Source organism: Biomphalaria glabrata, chromosome 13 (assembly GCF_947242115.1).
Source record: "Biomphalaria glabrata chromosome 13, xgBioGlab47.1, whole genome shotgun sequence".
Lineage (NCBI taxonomy): Eukaryota > Metazoa > Mollusca > Gastropoda > Planorbidae > Biomphalaria > Biomphalaria glabrata.
Genome location: NC_074723.1, coordinates 13,997,178 through 14,014,448, shown reverse-complemented (window position 1 = coordinate 14,014,448; position 17,271 = coordinate 13,997,178). Strand labels below are relative to the sequence as shown.

Below are 17,271 nucleotides of genomic sequence, written 5' to 3'. Positions count from 1 at the left end.
GTTACAGTATTTGACAAAAAGAGAAAAGAAGGCTCTTGACCTTTTCTGAGAATTTTTTTACAAGTTGTATCTTTTTTTTTAATTTGAGATATTTTTTGAATGCAGAACATTCAATTTATACTTCTATACTTCTTGGTTATCAATCTGAATGATCCAAATCAACCCCTATCCATTGTCAAATGAATCAGAATAACTCACCATCTATTATAAAATGAACCAGTATAAATCTTTTATTGAATGCAGCAAAACAACCCTTATCCATTAACAGATGTGAAACAATCCCTATACATCATTGAATGAAGCAAAACAATCCCTAAACATTACCGAATGAAGCAAAACAACCCCTATACGTTATTAATTGAAGCAAAACAACCCATATACATTACTGAATGAAGCAAAACAACCCCTTTACATTATTGAATGAAGCAAAACAACCCCTTTACATTATTGAATGAAGCAAAACAACCCCTATACATTACTGAATGAAGCAAAACAACCCCTTTACATTACTGAATGAAACAAAACAACCCCTTTACATTACTGAATGAAGCAAAACAACCCCTTTACATTACTGAATGAAGCAAAACAACCCCTATACATTATTGAATGAAACAAAACAACCCCTGTCTAACAACCCCTGTCTATTATTGGATGAAATGAAACAACCCCTATGCATTATTGAATGAAACAAAACAACCCCTATGCATTATTGAATGAAGCAAAACAACCCCTATGCATTATTGAATGCAGCAAAACAACCCCTATGCATTATTGAATGCAGCAAAACAACCCCTATGCATTATTGAATGAAACAAAACAACCCCTATGCATTATTGAATGAAGCAAAACAACCCCTATGCATTATTGAATGCAGCAAAACAACCCCTATGCATTATTGAATGAAACAAAACAACCCCTATGCATTATTGAATGCAGCAAAACAACCCCTATGCATTATTGAATGCAGCAAAACAACCCCTATGCATTATTGAATGAAACAAAACAACCCCTATGCATTATTGAATGCAGCAAAACAACCCCTATGCATTATTGAATGAAACAAAACAACCCCTATGCATTATTGAATGAAGCAAAACAACCCCTATGCATTATTGAATGCAGCAAAACACCCCCTATGCATTATTGAATGCAGCAAAACAACCCCTATGCATTATTGAATGAAACAAAACAACCCCTATACATTATTGAATTCAGCAAAACAACCCCTATGCATTATTGAATGCAGCAAAACAACCCCTATGCATTATTGAATGAAACAAAACAACCCCTATGCATTATTGAATGCAGAAAAACAACCCCTATGCATTATTGAATGAAACAAAACAACCCCTATGCATTATTGAATGCAGCAAAACAACCCCTATGCATTATTGAATGAAACAAAACAACCCCTATGCATTATTGAATGCAGCAAAACAACCCCTATGCATTATTGAATGAAACAAAACAACCCCTATACATTATTGAATGCAGCAAAACAACCCCTATGCATTATTGAATGAAACAAAACAACCCCTATGCATTATTGAATGCAGCAAAACAACCCCTATGCATTATTGAATGAAACAAAACAACCCCTATGCATTATTGAATGAAGCAAAACAACCCCTATGCATTATTGAATGCAGCAAAACAACCCCTATGCATTATTGAATGCAGCAAAACAACCCCTATGCATTATTGAATGAAACAAAACAACCCCTATACATTATTGAATTCAGCAAAACAACCCCTATGCATTATTGAATGCAGCAAAACAACCCCTATGCATTATTGAATGAAGCAAAACAACCCCTATGCATTATTGAATGCAGCAAAACAACCCCTATGCATTATTGAATGCAGCAAAACAACCCCTATGCATTATTGAATGAAGCAAAACAACCCCTATGCATTATTGAATGCAGCAAAACAACCCCTATGCATTATTGAATGAAGCAAAACAACCCCTATACATTATTGAATGCAGCAAAACAACCCCTATGCATTATTGAATGAAGCAAAACAACCCCTATGCATTATTGAATGAAGCAAAACAACCCCTATGCATTATTGAATGAAGCAAAACAACCCCTATGCATTATTGAATGAAGCAAAACAACCCCTATGCATTATTGAATGCAGCAAAACAACCCCTATGCATTATTGAATGCAGCAAAACAACCCCTATGCATTATTGAATGAAGCAAAACAACCCCTATGCATTATTGAATGAAGCAAAACAACTCCTATACATTATTGAATGCAGCAAAACAACCCCTATGCATTATTGAATGCAGCAAAACAACCCCTATGCATTATTGAATGCAGCAAAACAACCCCTATGCATTATTGAATGCAGCAAAACAACCCCTATGCATTATTGAATGCAGCAAAACAACCCCTATGCATTATTGAATGAAGCAAAACAACCCCTATGCATTATTGAATGAAGCAAAACAACTCCTATCTATTCTCGCCATGCATTGTTTTTTAATTTCCTGAGCTTCAGGCTACTTTAAAAAAAAGGGAGATAACACGAATAAGTTGGGAATAAGTTACGTTGTACGATCGAGAACTTCCACTGTTAATGAAATGATGCATTTGCGCCTCCTGCATTGGGTTGCCGTTAATTGAAATGACATTTCGATTTAGTTTTTAATTATAATTAGTTTGTCTTCCTTTTAGCAAAGAAAAGCTGATATTATTATAGTACCCTAGGAAAACTTGAATTTAAACGTCTGTACTGACACTTGCGTTCCGTAAATATAGATCAGCTGTGTGGAGAACGGGGGAACTGTTGTGTGAGTGACACTATACCCAATGTCCCGTCTCATGTCTATGAGATGATCCATATTCACCTGAAGGCCATAGTGAGACCTTACTGTTTGTAATCACATAATAATATCAATAATCTAGAGATGAGGTTGTTCATATTAATTTGGTACCCCGTCAAAATAGCGCAGAAAAAAAATATTTTTGTCATTTTGAAAGAAATACTTTAGATATCGTAAAATATGAATAGAGCCAATATTTTTTTTTTGTTTTAATGTTATAATTTTTTAGTCATTTTGCAGGAAACACTTTAGATATCTTAAAACATAAATAAGCAAAAATTATATATAACATTATAAGATGGATAGTTGTGTTAAACATTATAAGATGGGAGAGACAGAAAGTTAATTCAGGCCTACACTCCAAATGGACACTCCTAAATTTGATATCTATTTGATGGTGTTAGACAAAGACGGACTGGAAATAGCAAAATCAGAGATTGAATTGGTCAGTCACTGCCTGAGATTAAACAAACGTTTGTCGAGATAAGAAATGTGATCACCATCTTAACTAATCCTGACACACCAAAGTTTGCCAATGTTGCGGCACGCCCTGTTTTGATCAAATAAAGATGCCGCAGATTTATGATTATGGTAGAACACACTTTCGAATTTTCCTCGCCTATTTTGTCTGGTCACCACTCTTCAAAATCCTATTTTTAGCAAGTCATGCATTTTAATCAAATGAGAAAAAGGGGAATGATATAAAATTTAATGTACTCTCGTTCTCTGCAAATATGGCATACTTTAATTAAGATCTATTAATATTTTAAAAAAAAAATAGAGACAGCAACAAAAATGATGCCCAGGACATTAAATTACTAATAATTCGGTACTTTTATACACATTATATATAAGTCCGCGCTATTTTGTCGGCGCTATTTTGACGGGTCAACTAATAATTTAGAACTAGAAATCAAATTACTGAAATTTCGTAATCACACGAAAAAAAAAATAGCTTATATCAAACAACAGATTTGGTATAACCCCACATCCACCTCTTTACTAAATGCGAAGAAACATTCAAGTCAAGATGCGTGTATACCCGCTGAAAGTGTTCAGAATGCCCAAATTTAATTTTTAGATGATTATATTTTGTAAAATAATTGTCAAACCAGAGTTTTCACTGTGACAAATTATTTTTTCTCCAAATCGTTAGAGCCGTTTTTAAGATACCCATCCAAGTTTCAGTTTCCAATGAGTTTTTTTTCACCCATAAAGTGATTGCTAGCTAATAGGAGAAGTTGTAAAAAGAAACCAACATTATCAACAAATACTTCGAAAATATTCACGCGTTACACTCCTATAAGCTTATCAACAAAAAAATATGGAAAGTTTTTATAAACTTTGGCAAAAAATAACATACGCGTAATTTCTCCCACTTCCCATTCTCGGATCAAGTTGAAACTTGGCACAATTATACGTTGTCGAAGACAATACATGAAACAATTTAAAAAACAACAATTAGTTTATTAATTAGTATTAATTAATTAAATTTGTTTTATATAGAAAAATTGAGATAAATCCTGCAGTTATCGAGAGATATGACAGTAATAGTGCTGTTCTTTCCATTATTTAAGCCTCTTATTTAAAGTATTATTATATTTTGATTGTTTTAAAGACTAGCCAATATAGAAGAGCTTTTTTTTTCATACTAGAGATTAGACAATGCTATCAGTTACTAACAAAAAAATAAAAAAAAATTTGACCCATTTCTGTAAGTATAACAATAATGTATCGAACTGTAGCACATACAGTATGCAGTCTTCAGTTGGCTATCTTTTAGCCGAACACATCTGCTGATATTTACGACAGCTAAACTTAAAAAACAACAACTAAACTTCACAATGTCTAAACGGGCTGACCGAGTTGAGGATTTCATAGCAGCGACATTTACACCAATGAAAGAGAATGGGTAATGTAGGTCTTGTTTCTTTCTTAATTTATTGAGGCATAATCTTTGACTAATTACTGAGACCACGATGTGACTTGCATTGGCCTTGCATACTTTGTCAAGTGTCGAAGACAGAGCCGTTGTGTACCCTGGGTCTTATTTAGTTCTCTTTTCGCTGTCTGCACTTGTCTTAGGCGGTATATTTTCTTTTCGGCTCAAATATAAATATCGCGATTTTGTATTTGTGTGTGTGTGTGTAAGTTTTCTTACGTCATATCTTACTTTAAGCGCACACTTATAAGGTATTGAACATCAAACAACATACGCTGCTTTTATGTTTTCGGATTATTGAAGAGACAAAAGATCGTAGGCTTACTGTTTGGAGCTTTTATTTTAATATACAGGGTGACTTTCTGAAGGATATTGGGTATTTTCATATACTGCAGAAAAGCTATAAATAGCAAGCGAATTGGTGTATCCGGTGACAAGATCAACGTTTAATCTTTCGCCTCAGAACCGGACACAACAGAATGGGACAACATATGTTCCAGAAGCTCAGAATTAGAACTAATGAATTAAGCCCATGTGGATTATCCAGTGGCGTCACTAGGTGGATGCGGGGGTGCGTACCGCACCGGGTGACACCGACCAGGGTGTGACACCCAAGTGGAAATAAATCCCCTTTTCCAAAAGCAGAAAAAAAAAATTAAGTGACAGCAGCTAGATACCATAAATTCTTACGCACGTTTAATATATAAATGCAGATATCTATGTCTGTTTTTTTTTTTTCGAGAGAGACGCTAGAAACAAGATTCTAAGACTCATTGCAAGAAGGCATTTCGATGTATTTTCGCCAACGAGATTCTAAAATCTTATCCCCTCTTACGGTATAACGGACACGTGTCTCCCGAGCAATGTATCATGGATCTGTTGGCATCTTGCTGAATACAGAAAGGAACTTACGATGATCAAGCCCATTTCCAACTTGCATGCTCTACAGCTTCATATATCTCTCTCATTAAGTGCCAACTGGTCACAACTCTTCTTTGAATGTTTTTAAAATAAAATGTAGGTCCATTCCAAGCATAACCTACAATTATTAGAACTAAAATCAAATATAGACTATATAGGCGCCTATGTGTGAGTATGTGTTTGGACTTTGGGGGGGGGGCGTAAAAAACAAAACAAGACAATATAAGCACTAAGACATGTCTGATAAGCTGATAAGTTTTATCTTATCGTCAGACGTAACCCAAATAGGCCTAGTTTAAAACTAAGCTACTTCTGTGTCAACTAATAGCGAATTGTCAAGAGAAAGGTCGGTCCATTCTTTGTGCTCCCTCCGTTGTACCTTGAAGAATGACTTTTGATAGTGAGTCATGTCCTGCAATATGACCGAACCAGCTCAGCTTTTGTCTCTTCACAGTATTGAAGAGTTCCTCCTTTTTACCAGCCAGAGTGCTGACTTGAAAAATAACAAACTCATTAAAAGTGCAAATTAATTTGTTTGCAAGCTACGAAAATCATATAATGGTGTTTTTTTTTTTTTATAGTTTCTCTAGATTTTTGTTTTCAAATGTGACAGAGAGATGTACGGACCGACAAACCACGCAAAAACTAAAAACGGCTTTTTCACTTTCAGGTGCCATGTAAAAATAGAAATATTGTTTATTTGTGACAGTACCTCAGCTGTTTCTTAGAAATAGAATTGTTTCCTTGTCTTATCTTTCAGCGATGTTAATTTAGAGGCGATTGACAAATACCAACAGTTTCTTCTTGATCAAGGAATAAATTATGTTTACGGTAGGCCTATTACCTGCATATACATATGTTACTACTATGTGGGGCTTGTGTGCTAATTTGTATGTTTTCACCTTATCTATTGCGTTTTTTTAAAGAGATGTATACAGATAAATATTCTGGTATCTGTATTGATAGTCAGGTCTTACTTGTGTCTGTATTTGACAGTCAGTGCTTACTTGTGTCTGTATTTGACAGTCAGTGCTTACTTTTGTCTGTATTTGACAGTCAGGGCTTACTTTTGTCTGTATTTGACAGTCAGTGCTTACTTGTGTCTGTATTTGACAGTCAGTGCTTACTTGTGTCTGTATTTGACAGTCAGTGCTTACTTGTGTCTGTATTTGACAGTCAGTGCTTACTTGTGTCTGTATTTGACAGTCAGGGCTTACTTTTGTCTGTATTTGACAGTCAGTGCTTACTTGTGTCTGTATTTGACAGTCAGTGCTTACTTGTGTCTGTATTTGACAGTCAGTGCTTACTTGTGTCTGTATTTGACAGTCAGTGCTTACTTGTGTCTGTATTTGACAGTCAGTGCTTACTTGTGTCTGTATTTGACAGTCAGTGCTTACTTGTGTCTGTATTTGACAGTCAGTGCTTACTTGTGTCTGTATTTGACAGTCAGTGCTTACTTGTGTCTGTATTTGACAGTCAGGGCTTACTTGTGTCTGCATTTTTCCCCCTTGCTAAAAATGTGACTAGGAAAGTTAGAAAATTATTTTTTTTTTACATAATGTTATATTTTAAAACCCCCTTTTTTTTTTTTAAAAAAAAAAAAAAAGATTTTGTCATTTTGCACTCCCGGACGTTTTTAACATCTTCCATGTTTGACTAGGAAGACTAATAGACAGTTAGTCGTGCCCTAACTCCGAATTCTTTTTGTGAAATAAAGAGGTATTTACATTTATTTCTCTGTAAGCCTTTTTTTAAATATATCGAAACAATAATAGTAGAGTTCTTCAATTCCGAGAATATTTATTTCTTTAAAGAGAGATTGAAATAACGTAATTGAACAGGAAATGTTAATTCATTTCTTTGCCTTTCCTCGGCCTCAAAAATGTAAATTAATTAAATCTCATATGTTTTGGTGTTCCGGATATTAAGAGTCATTAATTTCATACTTTTCTTTAATACTCAAATGATGTAGTGTTTTGTTTTTATCAGTGAATGGTTCCACCGGAGAGGGAACATCACTCACAACTTCGGAGAGAAAGAGCATAACTGAACAATGGATTACCTTGTCAAGAAAACCTGGCAGGTAGGTTTATGTAATTAACGTTGATGCGGCAGACCTAATTTTGATCAGCATGAATCTTGACGAAGTGAAGTTTAGACTTAGATCTAACTCTCCCAGTTTTGATTGTTAGATACACAAAAAGAATTTAAAACATGAATGCGTTGTTAACTGACATTTTATTAGATAATTTTAATGAATTACACCTTTAGACAATGTTGAGCTTACATTTTATTTCGAGTCATAGTTTTCCTTAATCCTTATTATAAATCTAACTCTTAAAAAAAAAAAGGGAAAGCATCACAAACATTTTAAATTCTTTTTAAATGTTATTACAGAGAAATGAAAGTTTTTGTGCAAGTTGGCGGAACCAACTTTAGAGAAACTTTAGAACTGGTAACTTTCAACTTATTTTTTTTTTCTTTCCTTCCTTTCATGATCTTTCCAATCTTATCTTATAAATTACAGAATATCTAGGTCTAGATCTAATGATGTCCTACGCGTATCCATGTGTCAATTAAGTCATGTATGTTATTTAGAGACTTAAACTCTGCAAAGTCATTGGTTTTCCTGGCAGATTCAGGCAACCCATTCCATTCTTTAAGAAGGGGCACTTGTATGAATTTGTTCTTTGCGGTCCTTGAATGTGATACCTACGATCCTTCTGTAGCATCTCAATTCCATTGCTGGGATCCTCCTCTCTAGCTCTGCAGTCAGCGTCCAAGACTCACAAGCATATAAAAATGTGGCCATGACCAGGAAGCGCATCAGTCTGATTTTGGTGTCGAGGGCCAAGTCCTTGTCTTTCCAAATTATTTTAAGTTTTGAAAGGGCTGCTTTGGACTGTGCTATTCGGGCCAATAGTTTGGGTTTCGTTCCCTCATCAGAGACAATAGCTCCGAGGTTTTTGAAGCTGCTAACACTAGTCAGCTTTTCATCTCCAATACTGATGCCCCTTTTAAAGCCCTGTTGGCTATTGGTCATAATTTGTTTTGGTAACAGTTCACAACTCAGTTGCTGTAGTTCATGTGTACAAGAAATCCTACTCCTTGCTCGTGAACATCTTGTAGTCCACTGTAGTACAGTTTACGGCCCTCGTTTTTTGTTGTTTCACCTATGTTATTCCAGCGCATTTCAGAGAGTCCTATGATGTTGAAACGGAGTCGGTTAAGTTCATGTGTGAGCTCTTCAACTTTTCCTTCGTCTCTTAGTGATCGTACATTCCATGTTCCCAATGGTGATTTTATTTCTGGTATTTATTTTATTTTTGCATGGACCAGTAATATACTTCTCATCTCCACCCTGGTCTATGACGGTAGGCACGGCCCACGGTAACCCGGGCGACGGCCAAGCCGGTATGGATTTATTTACGGTCATTATCTCATTTGGTGTAACGAGGGCTAGATAGTTGCATGGCGGCGCCCATCCCTCTCCATGCTTGATCACAACCTCCAATTAGATGGTTCTCTTTCTTTCTTTCTTTTTCTCTCTTTCTCTCTCTCTCTTCCTTCTAAACTTTCTTTAGACACCCTCTGACCATGTTATTCTGCTAGCATGTTACATTGTTGTCTGTAATTCGCATCTTATCTAATCGATTGTATTTCATGTACAGCTACTCTATTTGTTTCCAGGCAGAACATGCTGCAGAGGTTGGAGCTGATGCCTTCTCTGCTCTTCCACCACTATACTTTGTGCCCGCCACAGTTGGTATGCAAACTAATAGGGTCTAGAGTTTATACAGTTTATATTTCATTTCATTTTTACAATAAACACTTATAAAATCTTTTCCCCCCCAGACGAGCTTGTAGAATATTGCCGACAGGTGGCTGAGAAGGCACCTTCAATACCATTCTACTATTACCACATCCCTGAAAGAACAAACGTCCGATGTAGGTGATTGTTTCGTGTCTTCCTTTTGTATTTCTCACTTATATAAAGGTCTTCTTTCACCATCACCCTTTATTTTCTTGTAACATTACTTAATTAGAGATTTATGTTCTAAAGAGACAGTGTTACTGGCCGCTTAAGAATATCAAATAAATAAATAAACCAATAAAAACTTAGAGCAAGAGCTTTAAATGACTGTTATTAATTGTCTAATTTTGTATTCTACTTATTTAATCTTTCAGTTGACATGGAACAGTTCCTGATCAAAAGTCGAAATGTTATTTCAAATCTACGTGGCATTAAATTTTCTAGCAAAGATCTCTATGAAGGTTCTAGGTGTCTCAGGACATTAAATTCCAAAGGGGAAAACTATGAGCTACTATTTGGAAGTGATGAGGTGAGATGTCCCAGAAGTTCGAATGACCTTTTTTTCTTTACAAAATTGAATTCAAATGTATAATCTATATGTAGATCTACTTTGTTTTACAACAAGCAGAATTGTTTCAACTACTTGACGTTCACTTGAATTCTAGAACTAAGGCGTTAGTCAATCCTTCGGAATTCAAGATTATTGCGTCCTGGCTCAAATTTTCGGGAGGCGCGGTGGCTGAGTGGTTTAGTGCTTTGCTTCCAAACCTGAGGTTCTGGGTTTGAATCTCGGTAAAGACTGAGTTTTGAATTTCGGGATTTTTAAGAAGCCCCCCTTTACTTTGCTCTAATGGATACCAGACTTTAGTTGGTGAAAGAAAAAGCGGTTGGTCGTTGTGCTGGCCACATGACACCCTGCTCGTTAACCGTTGGCCAAAGAAACAGATGAGCTTAACATTATCTGTCCTATAGATCGCAAGTTCCTTGCTGGCTCTTAATTGACCAGGCAGCTTTTGTGTGTGCGTGCGTGTGTGTGTGTGGTAATGGGTTAAAGTAAATGACACATGACCAGAATTTATCTCAGTGGACACTGTTATGAGGACCACGATGAATTGTGTTTCCCTCTAACGAAGTTGGAACCTGGAAGCGCCAGAGAAGGAAAATTATTCATAATAATACGTAAAAGTACAAATTTTGATTAATAATATAGTAATGATAATAATAATGATAATTAGTAGTAGTAGTATCATTATTATGGTGATTATAGTAGTATTAATGTAGGCCTAAGGAAATAACAAAAATGCTCTTTGGCTGTTGTCACTCCTCTCCAGCAAATAATATCCGCCTTTGCCATTGGTTTCAAGGGAGCTATTGGGACCACGTATTCCATCGTTCCCCGAGTGTATCAGAAGCTGAAGAAAGCATTCGACGCTGGACATATGAACGAGGCAGCTAGTTACCAATACAAAAGCGCTGACTTCGTGAAAGTCTGTTTTGAGTTTGGTGAGTGGGTATTGCATTAGGTAGTGGCTGTATTCTATATTTGGGTAAGTGGGTATTGAAGTATTTGATGAATGTGTATTGAAGTATTTGGTGACTGGGTTTTGATGTAATTTGGTAAGTGTGGATTTAAGTACTATATGGTGACACTGGCGGATCGTGGGGGGGGGGGGGGGGGGGCTTACAGCGCTCATCCAGACCGCCTAGTTGTCAAGAGAAAGGCCTCAACATGAATATTTTTTTTTCGGCGGCGATCCTCAAAGTTTTAATTTAAATATGTGGGGTATCTTATCTTTTCAAGGAACAAATCAGTTGTATTTGCAATGTAGAAAGGGTCTGTAAATTAATATTAGAATATTTTTCAAGAAAAACATTTTCAGAAGATCCTTTTTTAATAGGATGAATAATGAACTGTATATATATATATAGGCCTATATATATACATGCTGATATGCTGTATGCGCGTTTATGCTTAGGTTTAGGGTTTACTGGGCGTTAGGGTTAGGGTTTGGAAAAAAATCGCCGCCCCCCCCCCCCACTCCAAAGTTTTGGATCCGCTAGTGCATGGTGAGGTACTATTTAAGATATATGTCAAAATATATATGTGTAAATGTTAGAGGTACGTGAGTGAAACCAAAGCTTGAAGTTAAAAATAATTTTTGTTGACTAATTGGATTTTGATAAAAAAAAAAGAGTTAATTATGTCACGAAATGGCGAAAGTATGCATTTACTGAGATAATGAAATGGCTATATAGATGACATTTGGATTACTACAAAGTGAGAGTATTTGGCTAAATGTTAGTTTTCAATGTAAACAAGAAAAAAAAAGGTAGCAGGGCCAATAATTAAATGGTTTGTTTCTTTTAGGATCGGTCACTGGTGGTCTACTCCCAGCGGTGAAATTCGTTCTCAGTCAGATTGGAGTTGATGCTGGCCCACCAAGATATCCCATGAAACCTCTGGATGAGTCGAGTAAACAAAAATTGATGGACAGACTTAACGATATCAAATTCTTTGACTGGCATTCAAAGGGGGATTGATGTTTTAAAAACTTGCTTTATAAACATTAATTAGTGTTAACATACACGGGACATGTAGTTGATATTTCTTAATTAAACTATTCAGAAACAACCTTAGCTTTTCAAATGTCTTTTAAATCAAGACAGCTGCCCGTTCCACAGTACTATTTGGGCGTAAAAAAAAAAGAAAAAAAAAGGAAAAGAGAAACAGAGAGAGAGAGAGGAATATTCACACATATTAGAATGTATATCCAAGGCTACAGCGGTAAAGCGCTTGGCTTCCGAATCGGGGGTCCCGTGTTCGTATCCTGGTGAAGATTTTACTTTTACACCTCAGACACACACAAATGAGCTGCTTGATAGAATGATCAAAATCATTTGATACGACAAGTAGAGCTCCTGGTAATGGCGACATTCCTGTAGCACTTCAAATCTTTCTACTTGGTAATGTTAGCAAGAGCTACCAAAACCATAAAAAACGATACGCCAATTTTCTTGAAGTGTGCGCGATGGCTGAATATTTAAGCACTTTGCTTCCGAACCTGGGATCATGGGTTAGAATGTCGGTAAAGAGTTGGATTTTGAATTTCGGAATTTTTAAGGCGCCCCTGTGTCTACCCAAACTCTAATGGGTACCTGACTTTAGTTGGGGAAGGTAAATGCGGTTGGTCATTGTAATGGTCACATGACACCCTGCTTGTTAACCGCTGGCCAAATAAACAGATGACTATAACATCATCTGCCATATAGATCTGAAAGGGGAACTTCAAAACTTTCTTAAAGATCCGTTTCAACAGTAAGCTGAATACGAGGAGAATACAAAACAATAGAAGGACAAAGAAAATATTGGGAGATGACTACAAAGGTACAGGAGCCCAGCACTAAGATAGACTTGAAGGATTCGACGTGCCAGCTGGAAGTGACTTACTTTCATAATGGAAATAATAATATGGAAGTTCCAGAAAGAAACTTTCTTCCCTTTTCACTTAGGTCCTCAAACGTGAGGGTACTTTGTATTTAATGGTTTGCTCACGGTACTTTAAATTGTTAATATCGTATTTCTCTGTAACATATACAGATTTCCCTGACAGCGTTTTTGGGTCTTTGTCTAGACAGGCGCAGAAAAAAATGCAGGTCACATCTGGGTTTGCGTGGTCATGTGAAATATTGCACTAATCTTTAATCGACGACAAAGCCTTATATTGTCTGGTGCGTGCTTGGCTGTGATGAAGAGGAAGTGCGAGAGATGTTAAGTGGTCTTATCTTCGTCTCTCACTTGGTACACCCATTCCAGTGGACGCTATACCATACGCCACACAAGTATAGACTACGCAATGCTAGAAATCGATCGATATCAACATGTTACACTGTGAAAGGATTGACCGCTGACTTGTTATGTTATGAAATAGGGTACAACGCAGGGGCGGACTGGGTGTCAAAATCGGCCCGGGAATTTCTATAGGCCTACAATTATGCCCATAAATTGCATATCATATGGCGGGCATCCAATTATAGGTATACCTGTCTGAGTATTGATAACTGTACACATGCATACAGTGAGCTCTATGTTTTTATAAGAAACATAGGCCTTGTGTTGTTTTTTAATCTACCAGTGTGTAGCCCCTAAACGGATGAAGCCTACTAGTAGCACTGTCTACGGATGTAGGCTATTACATTATTTCGGAAAATTTGTTAGATTAAAGTAGTATTAGGACCTACACTGTAGAGAGATTTCTTTTAAACACGACACCCAGATGGCCCTTTTAATGAGAATATAAAAGCTTCAACAGTTTAATACATGCGGTCCTTTCGGTGGCCCTACCGGCCCATTTGGATACCGGCCCACTGGGCATTTGCCCGAATTCCCATAGCCCCTGGTACAACGCATGGAAAATTGTTGATGTTTTATTCGAAAAATCTTTAACCGACCATAACTGAGTTTGAATTCCCCACGTTTGTTTTTATAGAGGCAAAGAAGAAAAGAAAAAAAAAAACAAGACACTTCGAATCAAGCGTAATCTCAACTTACGTGAACATTAATTATTGGACTGTAAAGGGCCTACTTATCTTCCTTCTAAAATATATAACATATTCTTACAAGATAAAGTCTCTTTTAAATAGCAGGCCTACAATGAAACAAAAATACCTGGTATATAATTCTTGACCATAAAATTGACTGTTATAAGAATTAATTTGCCGTCAATGAATTCGATGAGTCTGATGCCTCGTTTGGGCTATCAACATAAAAAAAAATGAGTTCATGCTTCATTTTTCCCCAAAACGGAACTAACTCAGCTAAAAAAATCAATATGAATGACCACTTCCTTAATGCTGTCGACACTTGTCGACCACTTTAGGTACCTGGGCAGCACATTGCCCAACGATGCGTCACTGTCTAAAGGAAATTAGAATAGGTAACTGTCCCGCTAAGGTCAACAGCGTATTTGAACGCCTCCAATCGAGAGTATGGAAGCGTGGAACTTGGCTTGGCTTGGCTACCTATGAAGGGGGCTCAAGGTTCGACACCCGACTCGTGCAGAGTTGTGTTTACTTATCGCCTAAAGGCAGCATGGAAAAACTTTCTCCCAGATACCTCCTCCCCCCCCCCTCCTTTCTGGTCCACAAATGAAATTGGACCAAAGCGCTCTGAGCATGCTATAAAAATGAAAATAGCGCTATATAAAAGCTATAATAATAGGCCTAATTATTATTATGTCTTAATAGGTATCTTACCTAACAACAAATAACAATGTTTATAAAACAGTTGTTCTCACCACACTTTTGTATGGCTAGGAGACCTGGGTGCTCTATCAAAGGCTCCTTAATGATTCCAGCTGCTCTAGTTCGGACACTTATTCCGCATGGGGGACGAACGCATGCCAAAGGCGATCTTTTTTTTTTTTTTTGCGAGCTTAACGGCGTAACAGAGGTGCCCCCTGAAAGCACTATAAAGATCAACTCAGGCACCATTTAGCCATCACTGGCATAGAGGAAAGTAGGTTGCAACAGATGGCCTCAGAAAGAGACAGTTGGAGAGCTCTCACGAAGGCTGTGGGCTACACATTTAAGGCTTAAAGAAAAGCCCTTGTAAAAGACAGAAGAATAAAGAGAACTTTAATAGACCCTCAGCAGACAACGGATTTGTCTGCATCAGATGTGGAAAAATATGCAGGTCGCAATTGGGTTTGCGTAGTCATGTGAAATATGCATTTATCCTTAATCTGCGGAATTGAATATATTGCCATTATTGTTATATCCTTCCATTCCAGTGGCGCTACAGCCCATGGAGGGATCTGGCCTGCTTCAACACATCACTCCATTCAGATCTCTCCTGGGCCTTTCTTCTCCACGCCCGAACCCCAAGCTGTTGTAGATCTGCATTATTGTTATATTATTAGATTTAATGAAAAAGCTTAATTTAAATTAGATGCATTTCGACTAGTCTTTTCAGTTTGTGTTTACGTTGGTTTCATCATGTAATATATAGTCTATGGTTTCATTTGTTGAATTTACAAATTATTATTCGAGGTTATTAAATTAATTGATAAACAATAATGGAGTTATATGGAGCATGCATGGATAATTGATTACTCATGGAATGCAAATGCTCTGTACAATAGATGAGAAGTGGGCCAAGATTATGCCTTATTTTAAATTATGCCTGCATTTGATTTTTTTAATGTACTGGGTACTAAAGTTTCAAAAAGAGAGGATGCAAAAGGATTGTTTCTATCAGCAAAATGGTATGGCAACATAAAGACCTTAAAACGAAAAATTATTTTTTTTATTAAAAAAAACTCTATAAAGCAAAACAGAGTTAGGACTACATTTTTTTTTAAATTTACACCACAGGGACTCGATAATGACGAGATATAAGAAGTCAAGAGTGTATATGCCTTAATTCTCTTAAGTCATACACTAGGAGGGGGCTTACTTATAAATGAAAAAGACAAAAGATGACTGACTTCAACAAGGCCTAGCTAAATTCACATGAGTTTCAAACGCTTCCAAAAAATCAAAACTCATTTCACGTCCGTTATTCCATATAGGCCTACCTACCCAGCGTTCACATTTTTAAACACACCATTCGCAGATATTCAGGAATGTTCTTCTGCATGAATAGGACGTTTCTGAGCTCACGGTGTTGGAAGTCACTCGGTTAAGCTCACATTAATCCCCCAGAACCTTTGCTGCAAAGGTGTGACCCTAATGGGACCCTTTTAATTTGTTTTGATGGGGTCTCAAATGTCAATTTTCAAACAACCCCAACACTCCTAAAGCATTAGCCTAACTTTTTTTTTTAATAGGGTGAAGGTTTCCCACAAATGATCACACAGAATAGAAAGTTTCAAGGGTCTCAATTGAAACATTGTGCCAGATATATTTTTTTTACTTATTTAAACGTAGGCCTACTTACTTAGTTTCTCATGAATAGAAAGCAAGCAGTAACACAGACTAAAAACGCAGAATACCTAGGTGTTATAATAAATGAAAAACTGTCATGGAATCACCATATTGATGAAACTATCAAAAAATCAAACAAAGCATTAGGGTTTAATAAAAGAAATTTCTATAAATCAAATAAGAACATAAAACTAAAATGTTATTTAACATTGGTTAGGCCAATAATAGAATATGCATCCTCTGTTTGGGACCCTCAACTCAAGAAAACATTAAGAAACTGGAATAGATACAAAATAGAACAGTGAGATTCATAACAAACGAATATTCACATTTGACTAGAAAATCACTAGTAAAATCACTAAATTTAGAGACCCTTCGGGATAGAAGACTCAAAAGTAAAGTAGCAATTATAGCCTACATAAAACACTGAACCATAATCTTCAAATACAACAACAAAGTTTAATAAAATAGAAAGACACAAAGATAAAGGCACATTTCTCGTTCCATATGCTAGGACAAATTTGTACAAATGCGCCTTCTTCCCTAGTGCTATTAGAGCATGGAATGGGTTGCCTGAGCTAGCCAGGAAAACCAGTGACTTGGCAGAATTTAAGTCATTGGTTAATATGCATGAAGCGTAGGACGTAATCATCTTTTTTTGAAGTAACGTCTCTATTTGTAAGAAAATAAGATAATTTAAGCAGCATAGATTAATGGCTTTCAATACACCTATCTAAATCTTCCTTATCGATAAAGTCTTTATAAAATATGTAGACTACACGGTGTTTCCGTAAACATGGTAATATAAGGAAAAAAAAAAAAAGAGATCTCAT

At 36.4% G+C, this 17,271-nt stretch overlaps 1 protein-coding gene across 1 annotated transcript; it reads left to right on the top strand.

Moving 5' to 3' along the window:
- Window positions 1-4,570: 4,570 nt before the first annotated feature.
- LOC106055921 (N-acetylneuraminate lyase B-like) lies at window positions 4,571-12,147 on the top strand. Its single transcript, XM_013212414.2, has 9 exons — window positions 4,571-4,749; window positions 6,461-6,531; window positions 7,690-7,783; window positions 8,098-8,155; window positions 9,391-9,466; window positions 9,556-9,648; window positions 9,889-10,043; window positions 10,846-11,017; window positions 11,883-12,147. Exons 1-9 carry the CDS (start codon window positions 4,682-4,684, stop codon window positions 12,053-12,055), a joined length of 960 nt encoding a protein of 319 aa, XP_013067868.2. The 5' UTR covers window positions 4,571-4,681; the 3' UTR covers window positions 12,056-12,147.
- Window positions 12,148-17,271: the final 5,124 nt, after the last annotated feature.